Raw genomic sequence first — 19,299 nt, forward strand, 5'->3', positions numbered from 1 at the left:
GCACTGTGCCCGCCTTCTTGTCAGGCAGTAATTACTCAGACTGCTGAGTAACTCTGGCAGGGAGACCCCCATGGACAGATGGAGGTGTTCTCCGCTTAGGTTGAATAACAGCCCCCAGTGTCCTGCACTGCAGGGTCTTGGGGCATGTGCTCATTTCCTAATGGGGGCCAGGGCAACTCATTTAGGACAGGGGCTGTGAGGCAGTGCTATAAAAGGATGGGGGACTTCTATCACCAGTGGGCCCACCTCTGCCTAGGGAAAGGCCCTAAGGGATACGGGGCCTGCTAGGGAGAAGCCATTACTCTGCTGGAGCCAATTTTTCCCCCTTGGAACTCACAGCGCAGCCAGAGCTGAAGCTGCCCGCAGGCTGGGCCTTAGTGTCCTGAATGGGGAGGGGCTGGACTCACGGGGGTCCCTGGAATTGAGATCCGACACCCTGGGGGTCCAGAGAACCTGAGGGAATGGGAAAGTGCAGCCTGGACTCTTATCAAGCTGATGGGGTGTTCCTGGGACCCACGTTGGCCACATTCCTGTCCGAAGCTGTGATTGTCCTAAGAGCATCAGTTGGTGGTCTGAGGGGCAGAGCACTGACCCCTTCTGGTCCTCCCCATTCCCATCCTGCCCAGCCAGCTCTCCTCTCTGGGCAGTCTCCCAGGCAGAGCCTGTGCCTGGCTGCTTGTTTTTCACTTCTCCCTGCACCTTAATTAGGAGTTTCCAAGCAGGGAGGGCCTCCAGGGGAGCCCGAGGCCACAGAGCGCCTTAAAGGGCCAGCTGTGCTCACATAGAGAGCAGAGAGGAAGATGGTGCCAGAGGGCTGCGTGGGCAAACGGTCCTGGGGGACGATTGCTCTATGGGGCAGACCTTGCTGAAAGCCAGTCCTGCAGGTACTCTGCTCTTCCAAATGTCAAGGCTGTCTCACTGGCTACCCTGCCTTCTCTTTGAGATTCCAGAAGCTTATGCCACTGATCAGGAGAGAGGCTTCCTAGGCCTGAGGGGCAGCCTAGGCAGGGCAAACGTTGGCCAGAATCCCGAAGGTTTAGGCAGTCGAGTCCTTAGACTTCCCCACTCTCCCAGGAAAGCACCTTCAGGCTGGGGGCCTTCCCCTGGTAGCAGTTTATCACAGGTGAACCTTCCACACTGTCGGTTCTAAAGGTGTAAGGGCAACCCAGCGCTCCGGAAACCGGCACCAAGACTCAACTTGGAACTGGCTCGGTGGGTGCTGAGTTCTGTCCTGTCCGAGCAATGAGGTCCTCCGAGGCAGGGAATGCGGCCCCACCCATAGGCATCCAGGTCTTATCAGGAGGGGAGAGAGTGAGGGGAGCTGAAGGAGGACCCTGTGGTGTCTCCATTTACAAGACCCCGCCCGCAGAACTGGGGTAGGGAGTCGGCAAATAGGAGGGCACTTGTCGGGGAGAACCAGGTTCAAGCTGCCCGGACGGGGAGGAGGGGACAGGGTCGCTGGGAGAACGCAACCGCTGTGGCCGGGGACCACTAGGGGCTCCCGAGAATCTCGACCTTCCTGGCTCACCTGGGGGCCCACTCTAGCCCCACCCCTATCTTTCTCCTTCACGGTCCCCGCCCCGCAAATCCCCGCCCCTCGCTGGCCGATCGGCGATCGATCGCACTGTCTGCGCTCTCCTCGTTCTTCTAGCGCTGTCTTTTTGGTCCCAACGTGGGCAGCTGGTGATGGCGGCGCTGGTGGCGGCCGAGTCCGCCGAGGCCACCGAGTCCGGCAGCCGAAACGGCCCGGGCAGAGGTGGGTGCTATAAGGCTGCGGCCTCCGGACCTCGCATCTCGGGGTAGGGCCCCCAAGTCAGGGACAGGACCCTTTAATGGCGGAGGCGCGTTTCTCCTCCAGACCCGGAAGGCCTTGCCGTCGCTCGCTCTGGGCGGCTGTCGCTGGAGCCCAGGACGATAGGTCTTTCTTTTGCAGCCTTAGGGCACGATCGGGAGCAGCCCCTCCTAGGAGCTTGTAGTCCTCAAGCCGGAAACGCTACCCCCCCTGCCTTGGCGGGCAGACAGACGCCTGAAGACTCACGGATAAGACGTACCCGACGGGGAGGGAAGGAGCCAGGCGCGTTGCCCCGGGCATTCCACAAGTGTGCCTTCGGGGAATGCTTCAGGAAAGATGCACAAGGTGTCATTCACCTGGCACTCACTGAGCGCCCGCGGAATGCCAGGCCTGTGCTAGGTGCAGGGACTGGACTGCAGCCCTGCCCTTAGGGATCTCACAGTCTACTGAGGAATGCTGACGTTAACAGAAGGTTACTGCCAAATGATAAAAGGAGGAAGCGCCTACTGGCCCTTGGGACAAATCGAGCCGCTACGACTAGCAGCTCCCACACCCCAGCCACCACAAGGGACTTGGGCCTCTGCCAGAGGAGCTTCTGAGAGGGGCGGGCCCAGAGACGCAGGCATGTGTTTCATGGCCTTTAAAACATCTGAACAAGTACCGTAGCAGTGGTAACATTCAAATCTGGACTTAGGGTCCCAAACCTGCCATTCTAGTTCTCCAAAATGGCAGGATCCCTGGCAGAAAATAGTACAGGCTCAATAAATATTCGCTGACTAAGTTCATTTCTCTCCTTGTCACATTCCCAAACTGTCTGGTGCCTAAAGGGAGACCAGGGTTGGGCTAAACTGAACTGTGGGGAGTAAGATGCAGATGAAGGGCTGCAGCCTTCCTAAAGGGCTACAATGTTTCTTCTCCTTTAATCAGGGGTTTGTAATTATTTGTGTACCTGCATCTGCCGCCACTAGACTACTAGCCCCTAACGGGCAAGGTCACTTTTCTGTCCTTACCTGTTTGCCCACAGTCCTGACTAGAGTGTATGTATTCTTTCCATCCTTCCTGGGGTGGGAAGTGGGGTAGAATGACGAAACTGGGGAATTTGTTAAGTCAGTTAAATGTATGGTGTTTATTTCCCTTTTGCATGAGGAGAGGGAAGAGTGCAGGAATTAACCAGCGTAGACATAGTCAGTGGGACTCAAGTAAGGAAAGCAGTCTTTTAAATGAGTACTTACAACAGTTTGCTTATAGATCTCATATCTAGGATCTCAGAACTTCAAGGTGTTCTCAGGGGCTGGGGGGAGAGGGACATTTTCCCAGACAGGTTGGGCTGGCTGGACTCTTGGCGTTTTCTCAGGATTGTTCTCTATCAAGGAGCGGTTGTGTGGACTTTTTTTTCATTTGCCTCTCAGTTGAGTCCCCTGGTGTCAGCTTACTCTCCTGAGGTAAGAGCTGAGCCACACACTCAAGTCCTTGATTCCCAATAATCTCATAACGTGGAAATTAATTATACAGATTTCCTCCTAGCTTAATGGGTTGTCCTTCCAGCTTCAGGATGAACTCAGTGGGGAAGAAGGCTGGGCCAATTCCCTTGGCATCTAGGATCGGGGCCTTAAACTTGGGTGGTGTTAATAGCTCACTCAGGTCTGGCTGTGGTTTAGGCCAGGCACCAAACAACTCAGGCCTTGCATTCATCCTAGGTCGAGCCCCTCGGGGCCGCTTGGCCAATCAGATACCCCCTGAGATCCTGAACAATCCCCAGCTGCAGGCAGCCATTCAAGTCCTGCCTTCCAACTATAACTTTGAGATTCCCAAGACCATCTGGAGGATCCAACAGGCCCAGGCCAAGAAGGGTGAGCCCGTAAGCTTTGAGCGGGGGTGGGGGAGGAGAGGTTGCCCAGCCGAGCCAGGGGCAGTGTCCCCATCCCAGTCTCTTCCCAGCCCTCTGCTCATGTCTCTGCTCTGTCTTGCAGTGGCCTTGCAAATGCCTGAAGGCCTCCTCCTCTTCGCCTGTACCATTGTGGATATCTTGGAAAGGTGAGCCTTGGGCCACTGATGAAGCTGAACCAAGACCTTCCCCACGTCCATTGCAGCTCTGCCTGTTGACATCATGTTCTCCTTCTGGACCTCTGCCTTACCGTGTTCCTTCCCACAGCCATACACACACCAAGGAAAAACCCCAGACTAAACTCCTAGCCTGCTGCAATCCCTGCTTGTCTCTATACATCTCCTCTTCCCTAAAAGAAATTGGGAGGGAGAAAGGAGTCAACTCCAGTATCTTCAAAGGTGGGCCCACAGCAGGTGGTGGAGCCTGAGGAAGAAGCTGAGAGTCCTCAGAGTTGACCCTGCAGTGGGCTGGGTGGTCAGCGTGGGGGTCTGGCTTGGGGGAAACTTTTCCTCTGGCACATTTGGAGGAGTGAGGCAAGAGGGGCTTGGCAGAGGGAGAAGCGCATAGGAGATGGTATTCAGTTCCTCTACCTCCCTCATCTAAGTTTCTTCAATACAATGAGCCATCCTTGGGAGGGGGGTGAGTGCTCAGCCATCTGTAACCAGCACAGGAACAGGGAGGGCGAAAGAAGAAAGGGGAGGTCACCTCGTGATGGGAACCTCCCACTTCCCTGCTGCCGCCCCACCCCCACCCAGCAGCCACAGACTCACTTCCCTGCTCCCACCCTCTTGCCCCTTGGGGATGCTCTCTGGGGCTCGGGCCAATTTGCATACATTTTAATCTATAAAAAATTAAGTGCTCTGGCTGACTCAGACGCCTGGGCTGCATTCTAAGGAGCTGAATTATCTGCTTCTGTGCACAGCCTGATTTGGGGAGGTGGGGGAGCTGCCTGGCAGCAGCTCAGCTTTTCGCACCACACCCCCAGGAGAGGAATGGGGAGACCCCCTGACACTGAGCCAGACTCCATGCCCCAGGGATGGGTCTCAGGGAAGAGCTAATCCTCTGGCCCCGTTCCTGTGGTGAGTTCAGGGAGAGTGGGGTCTTCCCCAGCCACCCCATCCCCCAGTGATTCAGGCCTGGCAGCAGATCCCATGGCAGTGTGGTGGCCAGAGCCCACTCTTCCTGACACATGAGGTGTGTGGGTGGCACCATGTGCTGCGGAGGAGCTGTCCACGGGTCCCCCCATCCCGGGCACAGAGGGCCCTGACTAAAGGTGGGGAGGTAGCAGGGGGTCTGGGCGACGGGGAGGCTATGTGTATCCACACACGCGTGCCCACACACGTCACGGTGCCAGGGTGTGGGAATGGGTGTCCTCGCCCCTGGGTGCATGTTCATCGTTCTGGGTGGGAGGAGTTGGGGCGGCAGAGGTCTGTGTTTGACCCCCTGTATGCCAGGCTGAGGGTTGGGGGTCCCTCTTGCAGTCTGAGCCTGGGCAGAGGAATAAAGATGCTACAGAGTCCGTCCTCATACAGCTACGGTTCCAGGAGCTGCTGCCAGGCCTGGGGGAGGTAGCAGCTGGGCCCCTCCTACTCTGTTGGCAGAAGTGGCAGCTGCCAACCCAAGGGATTGGGAGAGGTAGGGAGAGTGGAGCTGGGCCCTGAGATACCTCCACAGTTAGGTTCTCTGCTACCTCCTTGTGTCACTGTCCCGTTGTTCCCCACCCCGACAGGTTCACGGAGGCCGAAGTGATGGTGATGGGTGATGTGACCTACGGGGCTTGCTGTGTGGATGACTTTACCGCAAGGGCCCTGGGAGCTGACTTCCTGGTGCACTATGGCCACAGCTGCCTGGGTACGGCAGACCAGGACACCCAGACCCTGGCAGGGAGGTGGGACTGCACGCTCTTCTCCATCACAGTGCCTGTCCTGCTTGTATGCACAGTTTCTGGGATGGCCTTGGCCTTCCTGCACTGCAGGGGGATCTTTCCTTTGGATTTGGTTGCCTTGGAAACCATGCTGCTGTCCCAGATGCGGGTGTTTGAAAGGCTGTTGGTGGTAGAGCAGGCTGGGCCCCCAGCCGAATGACAGAGATGGAGCTTCTAAAAGACCTGTGACAACACCGTCCCCACCTCCCCCAACCCCTCCCTCTAACCCTCAGGCTAAAGCCACTGGTCCTGGCTACTCAGAAACCTTGGCCTGGGCCAGGCCCTCTGCCCCTCCTGCCTTCCAGAACAGTCTCCTGAACTCTTCCCTCCTCCCAGTTCCCATGGACACCTCGGCCCAAGACTTCCGGGTGCTGTATGTGTTTGTGGACATCCGGATAGACACTACCCACCTACTGGACTCTATCCGCCTCACCTTTCCCCCAGCCAGTGCCCTTGCGCTGGTCAGCACCATTCAGTTTGTGTCAACTTTGCAGGTAAGTGGGCAGACAGTGGCCAGTCTCCAGGCTCTTCCTGGATCCCCACAGCAGGCGCTCCAGGCTGGTGCTATGGCCCTGCCTCTCCTTCCCCATCCACTTGCTTCCCTTCCCTCATTATCCCTACAGGCAGCTGCCCAAGAGCTGAAAGCTGAGTATCGTGTGAGTGTCCCACAGTGCAAGCCCCTGTCCCCTGGGGAGATCCTGGGCTGCACGTCCCCGCGTCTACCCAAGGAGGTGGAGGCTGTTGTGTAAGTGAAAAATGGGGTGCCAGTCATAGAGACACAAGAAACGTACCCTAGGAGGGAGCTCAGGTTCATCATCCAGGAAAGGAAACTGAGTCTAAAGCTCCTTAGCCATTCATTCAAGGTCACCTTGCAAGATGGGGGACCAAATAGGGTTTCAGGTTTCCTGTCTCCCTCTCCAGCGCTCTGTCCAACATCCAGAAGGCTGTGCCCAGGGTGGAGCGGGAATCAGGGCCTGATGGGGGATGAGGGTGGGCTAGAAGTGGTGGGAATATAATTGGAGAAGATGGATGGGCACGCCCAGGCTGCAGCCCCATTAATTTAGCATCCGGACAGCTAACAAGCAGGAGCAGCATGTCTCCTGCTGCCTAATTATTTTAGGTAATGGAAATGCTTAATGTTGTGTGAACGCAGCCAGCCCCAGAGCCAACAGCTCCCCCGGCTAAGACTGGGGAGGGGAGCCCCATTCCCAGCTAATGGCAGGGAAGGAGGGAGGGGCACTCCCCTGACTCAGCCCCACCTGCACCCACACAGGACATCCCTGCCCCTAGCAGGCCCACATCAGGGCCTTCCCCAGCCCAGACCTGGTAGCCCTGCTCCCTGAGGGGCATTCCCCCTGTGCCTGTCCCTACAGAACTCTGAGCTCATAGATGCCTGCCCCTGGGGGCGTCATGGTGTGTGTTGGAAGGAGGGACACTCTGAGTGTTGGCCATTCATCAAAATTTGGTATGATCTCCAAGACAGAAGGAGCTGCCGTGCAGATTGTCTTCCAATCTCTGGCCTCTCCATGGTCTGGGAAGGTACTGTTAGGGACAGCATCTCCTAGGCATGCTTGGTACAGCCTGATGGGTAAGCCTAGAATCAAGTCCCAGATATACTGCTTAATAGCTGTGTGACTTTGGGCAAGTTTCTTAACATCCCTGAACCTCACTTGTATCTTTTGTGAAATGGGGATACTATAGGTAGCAGCTTGGAGGATTACCTGATAGGACTGAGTGAAGTCATACATGTCAGGTGTTTAGCCCAGGCCTGGTACACGGAAGGCACAAGCCCAGTAAACAGTGGCTGTTATTACAACTCAGTAACTGGACCCAAGAGCTAGTTTGGGCAGAGAGTAGCCAGTATATACCCTGAAAGCTCATTTATGGCATAGATGACACCCTGAACACTACTTCCCACATCTATATTGAGCTAGGTGAGGGAGAATCTGTCCCTCCACCTCCAAGTTAGGATCTAGATCTAGAGCCTTACCATGGTCTTGGCTGACCCTTTACTCTTCCCCCAGAAGGTCGGGGTGGGTAGAGGTGCAGTTCTTAGATTCTGCACTACATAGCTAGAGGGGCCTTAATGGTCATCCAATTCAAACTTATTTTACATGTGAAAAAACCAGGACGGGGGTCTTCCCTGGTGGCGCAGTGGTTAAGAATCCACCTGCCAACGCAGGGGACACGGGTTCCATCCCTGGTCCAGGAAGATCCCACATGGGGCGGAGCAACTAAGCCCGTGCGCCGCAACTACTGAAGCCCACGTGCCTAGAGCCCGCGAGCCACAAGAGAAGCCATCTCAATGAGAAGCCCGTGCACCGCAACAAAGAGTAGACCCCATTCACCGCAACTAGAGAAAGCCGGCACGCAGCAACGAAGACCCAACACGGCCAAAACAAAAACAAAAAACAGGGCGGGTGGGGTGGGGTGAGGGGGGCGGTGTGTGTGAAATGATGCTGTGTCCCAGTTCACATACACAGTCAGCTGCATAGCTAAGAACTCAGTCCTCTGGACCTCCGAGCCAGTGCCTGCTTCTTCTGGCACCCCACCCCACACTTACTGTCCCCTTTCTCCCCCCTGCAGATATCTTGGAGATGGCCGCTTCCATCTGGAGTCTGTCATGATTGCCAACCCCAATGTCCCCGCTTACCGGTATGGACTGAGCTGGCTGACCAGCTGGGAAGGGGGTGGGGTTCCCTGCCACTGAAACCCTCAATCAGCCCAAACTTCCTCATCCCTTGGCCACTTAACAGCCCCCGGCCCTAAGGATCTGAGGCACTTGGGTTCTGAATCTCGGTATCAGGGGAAGGGTTGCTGCTGCACAGCACCTACCCATCCCCTGGAATCACACCTGGATCCTAGACCCCTCTCCCACTCTTGCCTGCTCGAGTTGTGGAACTGATCTTCCCAAAGACAATCTCTGCTCTTGCCTCTGTTCTTACTTGCCTGTATGGAGACTGAGGGTTCAGGAGACCAAGGGGCCGAGTCGGGGAGCTGTGTATATAGCACAAATCCTGTAAGTGGCTGTCACTGTGACCATGACAGCTTCTTTTCCAGATACGACCCGTACAGCAAAGTCCTCTCCAGAGAGCAGTATGACTGCCAGCGCATGCAGGCCAACCGCCAAGAAGCCATAGCCACTGCCCGCTCAGCTAAATCCTGGGGTCTCATCCTGGGCACTTTGGGCCGCCAGGGCAGTCCCAGGATTCTGGAGGTCAGAGGGCTCGGGATGGCCTCTGGAAAAGAGGACTAACTGGGAACCGAGCTGGGAAAATCAGTAGCCTAAGGGATTTAGCTTTGGCTGCTTGATCGTGGGGACCCCAGCTCTGCCTCCCTCTCCCAACAGCACCTGGAATCTCGGCTCCGAGCCTTGGGACTTCCGTTCGTGAGGCTGCTGCTCTCTGAGATCTTCCCCAGCAAGCTTAGCCTTCTTCCTGAGGTGGATGTGTACGTCTGCCCACCTTTCCTGTCTAGCTATGACTGGCTAAAAAAGCTTAGAATCTGGGTCCTGCCCAGCACCTAATGAAGGCTGGAGTCGGTGCTTCCATGATCATGAAATTTTAGTGTTTACAGAGCACTCGTCCAGCAGGGACTACCTTTGGCTGTGGGTCTTCCCTACTTTGTCTGGCTTGGGAGCTCACAGGCAACGGCAGCATCATAGTCATTCTGCATGAGATAAGTTGGAGGGGTGGTTGGCACCTGCACTGTGCCAGGCACTACATTTGATTCTGGAGATATTATTGCAAATGAGCTGCCCAGGCCCTCCCTTCAGAAAGCTCATAGTCAGTGGAGGAAACAGGAGAAAACAAGCAACACCATAGTGTTATTCTTTTTTTTTTTTTTAATAAATTAATTTATTTTTGGCTGTGTTGGGTCTTCGTTGCTAGGCGTGGGCTTTTTCTAGTCGCGGCGAGCGGGGGCTACTCTTCGTTGCAGAGCGGTGGCTTCTCGTGGAGCACAGGCTCTAGGCACGCAGGCTTCAGTAGTTGTGGCTCGCGGGCGCTAGAGTGCAGGCTTAGTAATTGTGGCGCACAGGCTTAGCCGCTCCGCAGCATGTGGGATCTTCCTGGACCAGGGCTCGAACCCGTGTCCCCTGCATTGGCAGGCGGATTCTTAACCACTGCGCCACCAGGGAAGTTCCCATAGTGTTAAAAAAATCTGCCTTGACTTCCCCTCCCAGGTGGGTGCAGGTGGCATGTCCACGCCTCTCCATTGACTGGGGCACAGCCTTCCCCAAGCCGCTGCTCACACCCTATGAGGTAACACCACGTTTTGAAAATCCCTGGGAGGGAGTGGGCTTTGCTCCTAGTTCTGTGGGTGGGTTACAGCTGAGCCACTTTCTAGCTGTGTGGCCTTGGAAGTCCCTTCACCTCTCTGAACCTCACATTTCCTCTCTGTGCTATAGGGATATAGTAGGACCTTCGTAGGCCGTCGTGAGGGCAGAATTAAATAATCCTGCGTAGAAAAATGTTGGCAGATGTTACTGTCCGGTGTTTCTCCTCTAGGCGGCAGTGGCCCTGAGAGACATTTCCTGGCAGCAGCCCTACCCTATGGACTTCTACGCTGGCAGCTCCTTGGGGCCGTGGACGGTGAACCACGGGCGGGATCGGCTGCTCCAGCACCCGGGCCGGCCGGCGCTGGCGAAGGTAGGAAGGAACCTCAAGGAGGGCGGAGAGGCTTGGGCGCGGCCACACATTGGCCGCCTCCTTGGTGACGCGAGCCGAGCCCGCCGCCCTGCGGCCGCTACGGGAAATGCGTGTCAGCGGGGTGGGGAACGTCGCGGAAGCGAGACCGTGACCAAAGTCGGCCACCTCAGGTTCAGGAGAGGCCCGCGCGCCCCTTTCCAGCCGTGGCTTGCGAGGCTTGCAGCTGCAGAGACGAGGAGGTCGCGCCGCTCGCTCCCTGAAACGCTCCTTGGTCCCAGGTATCAGCCCCAGCTCTGGCCGGGCCGCACCCTCTCTCCGTTGTCATGGCAACGTGTTCTCTCTCTCTCTCTCTCTCTCTCTCTCTCTCTCTCTCTCTCTCTGAGGCCCGCCTCCAGGGTGGTGCCGGCATTGGGTCACGCCCCCTTATGTTTAACTTCCGCTCGGGGAAAGACCACGTCCGGTCCCTCTGGCGCTTGCCTAGAATTATGGCTACGTCTCCGCCTCTGCGCGTCTTGTGTTTGGCCGGTTTTCGGCAGAGCGAGCGGGGCTTCCGCGAGAAGACTGGAGCGCTGCGGAAGGCGCTGCGGGGTCGCGCAGAGCTCGTGTGCCTCAGCGGGCCGCACCCGGTCGCGGACGCAGCGGGCCTTGAGGGCGCCGGGCCAGACCCCGGTGAGATGAGCCCTGCCCGGAAATGCGCTCAGAGTCTTCTCTGTCTTGCCTCGTCCCCGTAACGCCTGCCTGCACACAGCCACCCTGTCCCTCCCCTCATTCCTGCCACCCTCCCACCTCACTCTGCCTATGCCCTCCATCCCTCCCACCCCAGCCCCTCGCTCAAATTCCAGCCTGGCCCTCCCAGACTTCCACCTTGTCTCTTCTCCTGGTCAGTCTGTTCCCCGCCTCATTTTCCCCAGACTTTCTTCTCTCCTCAGCCTCCTCTCTTTCCCTCACTCCCTTTCTCATTTCTCTCCCCATGGATTTCCCCTTGTCCTAACTCTGAACTCTCCCCCTCATCGCTGTAGGGCCCTGCCCTCCGGAGGAGCAACCTCGAGGCTGGTGGTTTTCCAAACGGGAGGCAGACGTTTTCTCGGCACTGGAAGAGCCCACGGTGTGCAGAGGTCTGGAGGAAGCCCTGGGAACGGTGGCACAGGCACTGAGCAAGCTTGGGCCTTTCGATGGGATCCTTGGTTTCAGCCAGGGGGCCGCGCTAGCAGCCCTTGTGTGTGCCCTTGGCCAAGCCGGCGATCCCCGCTTCCCATTGCCCCGGTTTATCATCCTGGTATCTGGTTTCTGTCCCCGGGGCCTTGGCCTCAAGGAAGACATCCTGCAGGGCCCCTTGTCAGTGCCTTCCCTCCATGTTTTTGGGGACACCGACCGCGTCATCCCCTCTCAGGAGAGTATGCAACTGTGTAGCCGATTCGCTGGAGCCATCGCCCTCACCCACTCTGGTGGCCACTTCATTCCGGCAGCCGCACCCCAGCGCCAGGCCTACCTCCAGTTCTTGGACCAGTTTGCAGAGTGAAAGATCAACAAATGCCTTTGCCTCTGCATTCCCTCTCCACCCCCCACCCCCTAATGGAGACACATGACCTTGATGCAGCCTCTACAATCCCTGTCCTCCCCTTCTTTCCCCTACTGTGATCTCAAGAGACAAATACCAATACTTAAGACTCAAATTATATAAGCCCAGCTCTGCACTCAAGAAAAAGAGGATTAGGTGGCCTAATGGACTTTGACCATGGCATCTGATACTCAATATGAAAAAGGTCAGTGGAGCCCTGGGTGAGTGGACGGTAACACAAAAAGCAGAGACGGGCAGCACCGTGACTGCCACACAATAAAGTGGTGATTTGGATTTTCAGCATCTTTTCCCTGGTATACACAGCAAAACTCATTAAAAAAAAAAAAAAAAAAAAAAGTGGATTCTTGGCCATCCATACAGCCTCCAGGGCAGCACCAAGCAGGGAGGTGTTTCCAGTTGTGAACCCCCAGGACAAACTCATGCATATGTGCACATAGACACTTACACATTACTGGTGGAAGGCTTAAGTCCCAACCTGAAAGAAAGGAGGCCTCCCTGAAGCAGGGAAGAATTTACATCTGAGAAGTTTGGGGAAGAGATCAATTGGCAGGGCTCTGCCTGGGCCATACTGAGTTTTGGCTTCCTGCATCCTGATCCCTAAGAGTTGTGTGTTGGCCTGTCAAAACCTGGCTTCATATGTTCTCTGCTTTCTCCACCATAACAGTCTTACCCCTCCGAACTATGAGCTTGAAGGGTGGGATGGTGCTAGACCTTGATGGAAGCCAAAGACAGCACAGAAGTAACCTTCTTCCAAACTTGACCCTACTTGCAGCATTTGAGATTGATGCTACTCTGTAGAGATTGCAGCCAAGGCCTAAACAGCCCATCTGGTTTGAAAGTGCTGTTTTTCCTAGACACTCTAAAGACTGCTCACTTCAGCCATTTCCCCCACTTCCAGGGCCTTCGTCCCCAGCCTGCCCTGCCTCTGCAGACTCACCAGCTTGTTCCTTTTCTGGAAGATCGCAACAGGCCCTATCTGGCCCTCAAGCATGGCTGCCCCAAGTAGCTTAGTAATTGAGCAGGAATTGAGATTAGGAGATTGTAGCACAAATACTCTAGCCCATCCTGAGACAACAAGACAAGTAGTCTGAAATTACCGGAAATTCTGAGTTCTTCACAATGGACAGCAGCTGTCCAAGATTTTTTAAAAAGAAAAAAAAAAAAAAAAAAGCAGGAGTTACCTGCCCAGACAGACCTAGTTTACTGAGTCTGGAACCTTTACAGCAGAAAGTGGGGCTGGGGAGAAAGTTCTCCCTTGCTACAGTCTGCTACTGCCTAGTTCTTGGTGGGGTTTTTTTGTTTTGTTTTTGGTTGTTTTAAAGGGAGATCCCTTCCTTGGCAAAAGGAAGAGACTCTGAAATGGACTGAATTACTCCTATAGACCTGTTGGCTTTGGCCCATAGAATTTTAGAAACAGTTGGGATTATGATACTTAAAAATTTTGGAATTTCACACAAATTCAGATTCCTGGCTCCTCGGGAAATAAGCAGTTCAGAATGGAAAGCAGTGAGTAGATCCGCAACTAAGGGCTCACATGCCTTCGTGGCAATCACAGCAAGGCCCCAAGCGGTGAAAATGATGCCACCTTGCATACCACGGTTGCTGCTACTTGGGATTACTGGAAGGAGTAAAGGAGAGAGGGAAAGACATTTGGGGAATGAATTTTAAGGCAGGGTTTAAAGTTGGAAGGGTGAAGTTGAAGACCAGAGCAGTGTCCGGTGGAACAGAAGTGAGGAGGTAAAAATTCCCCTGAGAATCAAAATGTCTGACCTAGGAGGAAACAGATCATGTGGTCCACTGGTTCCCAACAAGTGAGATATGTCCTCTCCCATCATGCCCTCCAGGAACAATGGGGAATCTTAAGGGGTTATTCCTCCCACCCTCCACACAGATTCCATGGACCATTTGCATCAGGATCATGGTGAACCTTGGGTTCCTGGGGCCAGCTCCAGAGCTACTGGGACCCAGGAATCTGCATTTTTGACAAACCATCCTGGTCATTCTCATGCAATGAAATACTTGAAAGCCACCGCCTTAGAGAGTAGAGTGTAAGTCTCTGGTAAATATGTGTAATTTTAAAAAGCCCGCCATGTGATTCTCATGCACTCCACTAGGGAGAGGGAAGAAGCTCTCCTGTTAAGAATCATTGATCTAACATTTTCAACTGAGGAAAATGAGGTCTAGAGGACAGGAAGAGGAATATAATTTATTGAGTGCTAACTATGCCAGACATTGTGCTAAGCAGAAGCTTTAGTTAGCTAGTTTAATCTCACAACTTCATAAGGTAGATACTGTTATTAATCTAATTTTACAACTGAGGAAAGAGGCACAGAGAGGCTAAGTAACTTACCCAAAGTTGGATTCAGATCCAAGAACTCCGATTCTTGACCTTTACTAGTCATTGTTTTCTCTGCTGCTTCACAGAAGATGAGCAGAGAGGCCACCACTCACTACTCTTGGACAGTATGTCCTGCGTGGGCCTCACCTTCCTAATCCATAAAATAGGTTGGCGGTGCGGTGCCCTAAGTGATTTTCAAGATACTAAAACACTCTAACATTGTACAGTCAGTCCTTTGGTTTTTTTCCCCTCTCTGACCACCTTCAGATGGGTTCAGACTGCAAAAGACTTTGTCTCTTCTTTTCAAAACATCCCTACCATTTCTCTTTTCTACCTCTCACTCCACCTTAGTTCCTAAAGCTCTTGGGAGAGAGAAGTCCCTAAGCAAAGAACCCTCAACAGCCCCAGTCCTAGAGCTTCTGCTCAGAGAAATGTGTCCCCCTCCCCTGTTCATTCTAAGTGCCCAGAGCTGAGGTCTCCCACCACCACCACCCCCTTACAAGGACATAGTAGCCTAAGAGAATACTTAAGATTGAAATAGCTTTCTGCCGTTTGCAAAGATTTTTACTTACATGATCTTATTTGGTCCTCACAACAGGCCTGCCAGAAAGGAGGGATTATTATCTCATTTTACGGAAGGCTCAGAAACAACATGGCCCCTTAACAACCAGTTGATGGTGATGCCAGGTTGGACCGCCTGCTTCCCAGTGCACTACTCCCATGTGCACACACTACAGTCTGCCCACAGATGTCCACCGGATGCCAGAATCAGGTGCATTTTAATCCAAGACCTCAGTGTCCTTGGGTGGGAAGAAGACAATGTGTGGGTGTTGATTAACTGTGAAACCAGCACCAGCTGCCTTAGAAGTAGTTTAGAAAAGGAGGGGATATGGAGAGGTAGAGAAAAATTGGATTAATGGGTGGCAGGGCTGGGCTGCATTAACCATTCCCAACACTGTCCCTTGGGAGGTCCTGAACCCAATATCCAACAGTCAGCCCGTGGGTGATGATGGTGGCGGCAGGTGACATGCAGAATGTTTTTGAAGAGGTCATTGCTTACACTTCACTGGCCCAAGAGGACTTCAGCTCCTCTGATATTTACTCCCCCTCTTTTGGGTTAATTTGAGACATTGTCTAAAACTGGAATACAGCATCTAGAGATAGACTGAGGTGAGGATGCTGGTATGTTCAGACAACGGTTTAAGGACTGGTTAACTTTACAAGTTTTATGGCTTCCTGAGGGTTGGGGAACCCTTCTTATCCTTCAAGACCCAGAGGGAAAAAGAGGGAAGAGGAGTGAGGGAAGGCTGTGACTCCATCAGGACATGGGTTCAAGGTTTACCCTTTGCCCTCTGCCTACTCAGCTAGGGGTTCCTGGAAGAATGAGGTCGTGGCGCATTCAGGAAAACTTTCCTCCGCCTACCCACTTCGGTACCCAGGATGCAAACATTTTTCCAGGTCCTAGCAGCCTCCCTCCCACCAAGGAGTTAAAAAGAACACAAATCCCAGAACTACCCCTTCTCTCACAATCCCCTGGGTGCAGTACCTCGGCTAGGAGGACAGGACGGTCACTGAGGGGGACGGTCAGGCATACTCCGCAGACCGCGCTTCTTTCTCTTTCTCTGCCTGGGTGGATGCCCGGCTCCGGAGTAGCCCGCCTCCCTGCGCCTCACCTCCCGCCACCCCCGCAGACACATGGGCTCTCGACTCGCCGCCTCCGCTTCCTCCTGCTCGGAGCCTCCCCCATCCCGGCCCCGGCTGTGCGCTGCGCGGCGCGGCGCGTGGGCGTGCTGCGGGGCGACCATGGCTGTAGACTGTTACCTCCGGTTCCCACAGTAACAATCGAAAGCCACGGTTGCCCTGGAGACGCGGGGGCGGGGCGCGCGCTGCTGACGGCACCACGGCAGCTCCAGTTTGGCTGACGTCAGGACCGCGGAGTGGGGGGACGGCGGCGGCGCGGGCGGGGGACGGCGCTCGCGGCAGGGGCCGGGCGCTGGACTCCTGGGGCTATGAGATGTGCGTGTAGGCCGGCAGCCCCTCAGTAGCCCTTGGGGACCGGGGACGGGACTGCTCGATGGCGGTGCCCGCGCCGGATCAGCACCGCGGACAGCGGCGGCGCGGGCAGCGAGCTCGGGGCTGAGGGACCCTCGGGGACAGAGGGGCCGGGGGCGCGGCAGGTGGCCGGGTCCGCGGTCCTGGGGCGGGGCCAGGCGTCGGTGGCCGTGACTGGAGACTGTTACTGAGGGCGGCCCGGGCAGTAAGCAGTCTAGAGCCAAGGTGCCGGCGCGCTGCCCGGGCAGGGTGGCTCCGTCGCCCGCAGCTGGGGGCGCTGCTGCTCTTCCTCCCCCGCGTCTCCAGGCCTTCTCTGACCCAGCGCTTGCGGACAGGCACGTGGCCCTTGACGTCAAAACCCTGTGACGTCAAAGATGTCCCTGCAGAGAGGCACTTCCGGCTGCGGGGAGGGGGAGGGCGAGGGCGATGGGGGCGGGGCAGTCCGGCTGAGGCCCCGCCCCCGCCTGGTCCTGAGAGGACAGCTCCTCCTGCAGAGGCGGGAAGTTGGGGGCGCTGAGGGACCAGCTCGACGGGACAGGGAGGGGGCGCCCCCGGCTGAATGAGGGGAGGGGTCCCGAGAAAGCCGCGGCCAGGGCGGCGGGTAGGTGGGCGTCTGTCTCTCGCCGGCGCCCCAGCTCAGCCGACCGGGGGTTAGCGAGGCTGAGTCACCGCTCTGCGGGGAGGAGAGGAGGGGGCGCATCTCCTGGGGCGCCGGCACCTTCGTCCCACTTTCTTGGGAGGATGGCGCAGGAGCTCCAGGAAGAGCCGCAGGGACTCTGAGGTCCGTCCTCTGATCGACGCTCCTCCGAAGTGGCTGCGTCTCCATCCGGGCGCAGGCAGGTGCTGCACAGGGTTCTGCGTACGCCTCCGGCTCCAGCAGTTGCGAGTGGACCCTCGTCCCCTCCACCCTGTCCCCAACCCCACCCCTTAGGGGCCCCTCTAACCTGCAGCCTGTCGGTCTCCTCCTTGCCCTCCAGTCCGTGTCCGTGCATCGGTCCATCTGTCGCCCGTTGGTCGGTCAGTCCCGCTTACCTGTCGGCTGTATTGCGTCCGCGCCCGCTCGCCTCCCGCAGCCGGGCTGGCGCGGCGGCTTTTATAGGCGCGCATAGTACTCGTGCGGCGGCTCATTCATGCGGCCGCGGCTCCTACACACTGACGCGCTGCCGACGTCAGCAGGGAATTTAGGAAACGGGAAGAGGGGCTATTTATAGTGGCGAGGCGGGGGGTGGACCGAGCCCCCTGTACCGGTCTACAAGGGGTTAACTTTCCGGAACTGCGGGCTGGGGGCCCGCGAGAGGACAGTGCGGGGAGGGGGGGACGGGTCCATTACAGATTTATTCACTCTGGGACACCTGGGGGCGCAACCCCACCATCGCCCGGCCTTCCAAGGCCCTCACCCAGTAGCCCCCACTCCCACTCTTCAGTTCCTGCACCCGACGGCTCTGTGACGTCACAAGATGCCCCGCGGCGGCGTTATACCCCACAAGGCCACTCCGATGTCGTCACCCTTGGGGGGTAGGGGGCAGGAGAGGAAGCTGGACCCTCAGAGGGGCCTCTGGCAGCATCTAGAGCTGTGGTGTCAGGGACATGAGGGAAGAGGAGTGGGGGAGCCCAGGGGTCTGGAAGGCTTTGTAGGAGGAGGTTGGGCCTGGAAGGAAAGGCTCAGTGGGAGTCCAGGTACCAGACGGGAGCTGGAGACGCGAGGGAAGGCAGAAAAGTTGAGGAGGGCGGCTTGGACTCCCCAGAAATGAGCAAGAGGGTCCTCTATGGGGGAGGTGGGGGAAAGGTGGCAGGAGAAGGGAGGGAGAGGAAGAGGAAGCCTCAGCAACTGGAGGGGAGGAGGACTGGTCCACAGTGCCAGTTTCAGAGCCTGACACTCAGCAAACCGCGTTTAACACCCATTTGTGGAATGAGGGACATTGGCAGCTTAGCAGAGAAGAGTCTCTGGGGGTAGGAGGGAAGAGACCACTTCCTGGAGGATTTAGAGTTCCTGGAGGTCAGAATTGGCAGGAAGAGTCCATGCAATGTGAGGCAGAGTTCTCCTGGACAGGATCAGGGAAATGAATGATCCTGGCCCAACCTAGCTCCATCAGTGGGGGAGGGGAGTGTGTCCAGAGAGAGGAACTGGATTAGGGTGGGGAGGGGACAATGCCAGGCCAAAGCAGGTGGAACTAGGGAGGGAGGGAAAGGTCAAAGATTGAGGAAGAGTGAAGTCCACAGGAGGGCAGCTATGCTGGGGGCAGGTCTGTCAGACTCTCCCATACAGATGTAAGGACAGTGTGAGAATAGGGGTGGGGAAGTGGGAATCTGGGGAGACTGTTGAAGAAAAACAAAAATAGTGGGCACAGGGGACCCTAGGGTGGGTCCACAGTGGACAGACTCCACTGAACAGAGACAGGGCTGAGTGGATCCTTGTGGGGCTAGGATCAAGGGGATACAAGATTACAGCAGAAATGGGGTCAAAGAGGTCCTGCATACCCTTTAGGATCTGGCCTCCTAGAGTGCCCCCAACCCGCCTTTTTTTTTTTTTTTTTTTGGCCCCCAGCGTTTGTCCCACTGGTTCTCTTCTCCAGGAACGCCTTCCTGCCTGGGGGGAGAACTCCTGTTCATCCATCAAAGCCCTAAGATCTAAGAGCACTGCTCAGGTGTCTTCCCACCTCCCCCCAGCACTCCATACACTTTTCCACCTCAGCACACAGCACGTCTCTCCGCCAGGATGTTGAGGTCCACCTTCCCTGGAGGCTGTCAGCTCATTTTCATTCTTGGAACCTCACTGCTTCCTTAGCGAGGACTCTGGGGCAGGGGTGGGGGAGACGGAGAAGAGGACTGGGATAAGATGGACCCAGAACACAGAGTGGAAACAGGGTGAGGGCAGACTCGGGAAGGAGTGGGAGTCAGAAGTACCTCTGGGGACCAGGAGCCGCCTCCTGGCCCCGAGGCCATGAAGTACCCTGCTGAGGAAAGGGAGCCTCTGGGGGGCGCCCGAGACCTTGGTGTCTGTCAGGGACCGCGAGTGGCCGCGCCGGCAGCCCCTCAATGAGTGACTCAGCCACTACTTCTGGCGCGGGCGTGGGGGCGAA

General features: G+C 56.2%; 3 protein-coding genes across 3 annotated transcripts in view; all 3 read left to right on the forward strand.

The window, feature by feature from the left end:
- The first annotated feature begins 1,656 nt into the window (after window positions 1-1,656).
- On the forward strand, window positions 1,657-11,405 carry DPH1 (diphthamide biosynthesis 1). The gene is made up of 13 exons (XM_024735895.1): window positions 1,657-1,756; window positions 3,490-3,642; window positions 3,763-3,826; window positions 5,407-5,528; window positions 5,938-6,095; window positions 6,225-6,346; window positions 8,188-8,256; window positions 8,662-8,818; window positions 8,951-9,051; window positions 9,785-9,863; window positions 10,110-10,250; window positions 10,421-10,528; window positions 11,270-11,405. Exons 1-12 carry the CDS (start codon window positions 1,687-1,689, stop codon window positions 10,508-10,510), a joined length of 1,326 nt encoding a protein of 441 aa, XP_024591663.1. The 5' UTR covers window positions 1,657-1,686; the 3' UTR covers window positions 10,511-10,528; window positions 11,270-11,405.
- Window positions 10,682-12,108, forward strand: OVCA2 (OVCA2 serine hydrolase domain containing). The gene is made up of 2 exons (XM_024735909.1): window positions 10,682-10,919; window positions 11,270-12,108. The coding sequence occupies exons 1-2, from the start codon at window positions 10,736-10,738 to the stop codon at window positions 11,767-11,769; spliced, it is 684 nt and encodes a 227-aa protein (XP_024591677.1). The 5' UTR covers window positions 10,682-10,735; the 3' UTR covers window positions 11,770-12,108.
- A 131-nt stretch (window positions 12,109-12,239) lies between these two features.
- Window positions 12,240-19,299, forward strand: part of HIC1 (HIC ZBTB transcriptional repressor 1) — a 13,155-nt gene continuing 6,095 nt past the window's right edge. Inside the window, exons 1-2 of the mRNA XM_024736108.1 lie at window positions 12,240-13,566; window positions 14,766-14,939. The gene's annotated coding sequence lies outside the window, so the exon portion shown is untranslated. The remainder of the gene's footprint in view (window positions 13,567-14,765; window positions 14,940-19,299) is intronic.

Source organism: Neophocaena asiaeorientalis, unplaced genomic scaffold (assembly GCF_003031525.2).
Source record: "Neophocaena asiaeorientalis asiaeorientalis breed wild unplaced genomic scaffold, Neophocaena_asiaeorientalis_V1.1 scaffold129, whole genome shotgun sequence".
In the NCBI taxonomy this organism is placed as follows: Eukaryota; Metazoa; Chordata; class Mammalia; order Artiodactyla; family Phocoenidae; genus Neophocaena; species Neophocaena asiaeorientalis.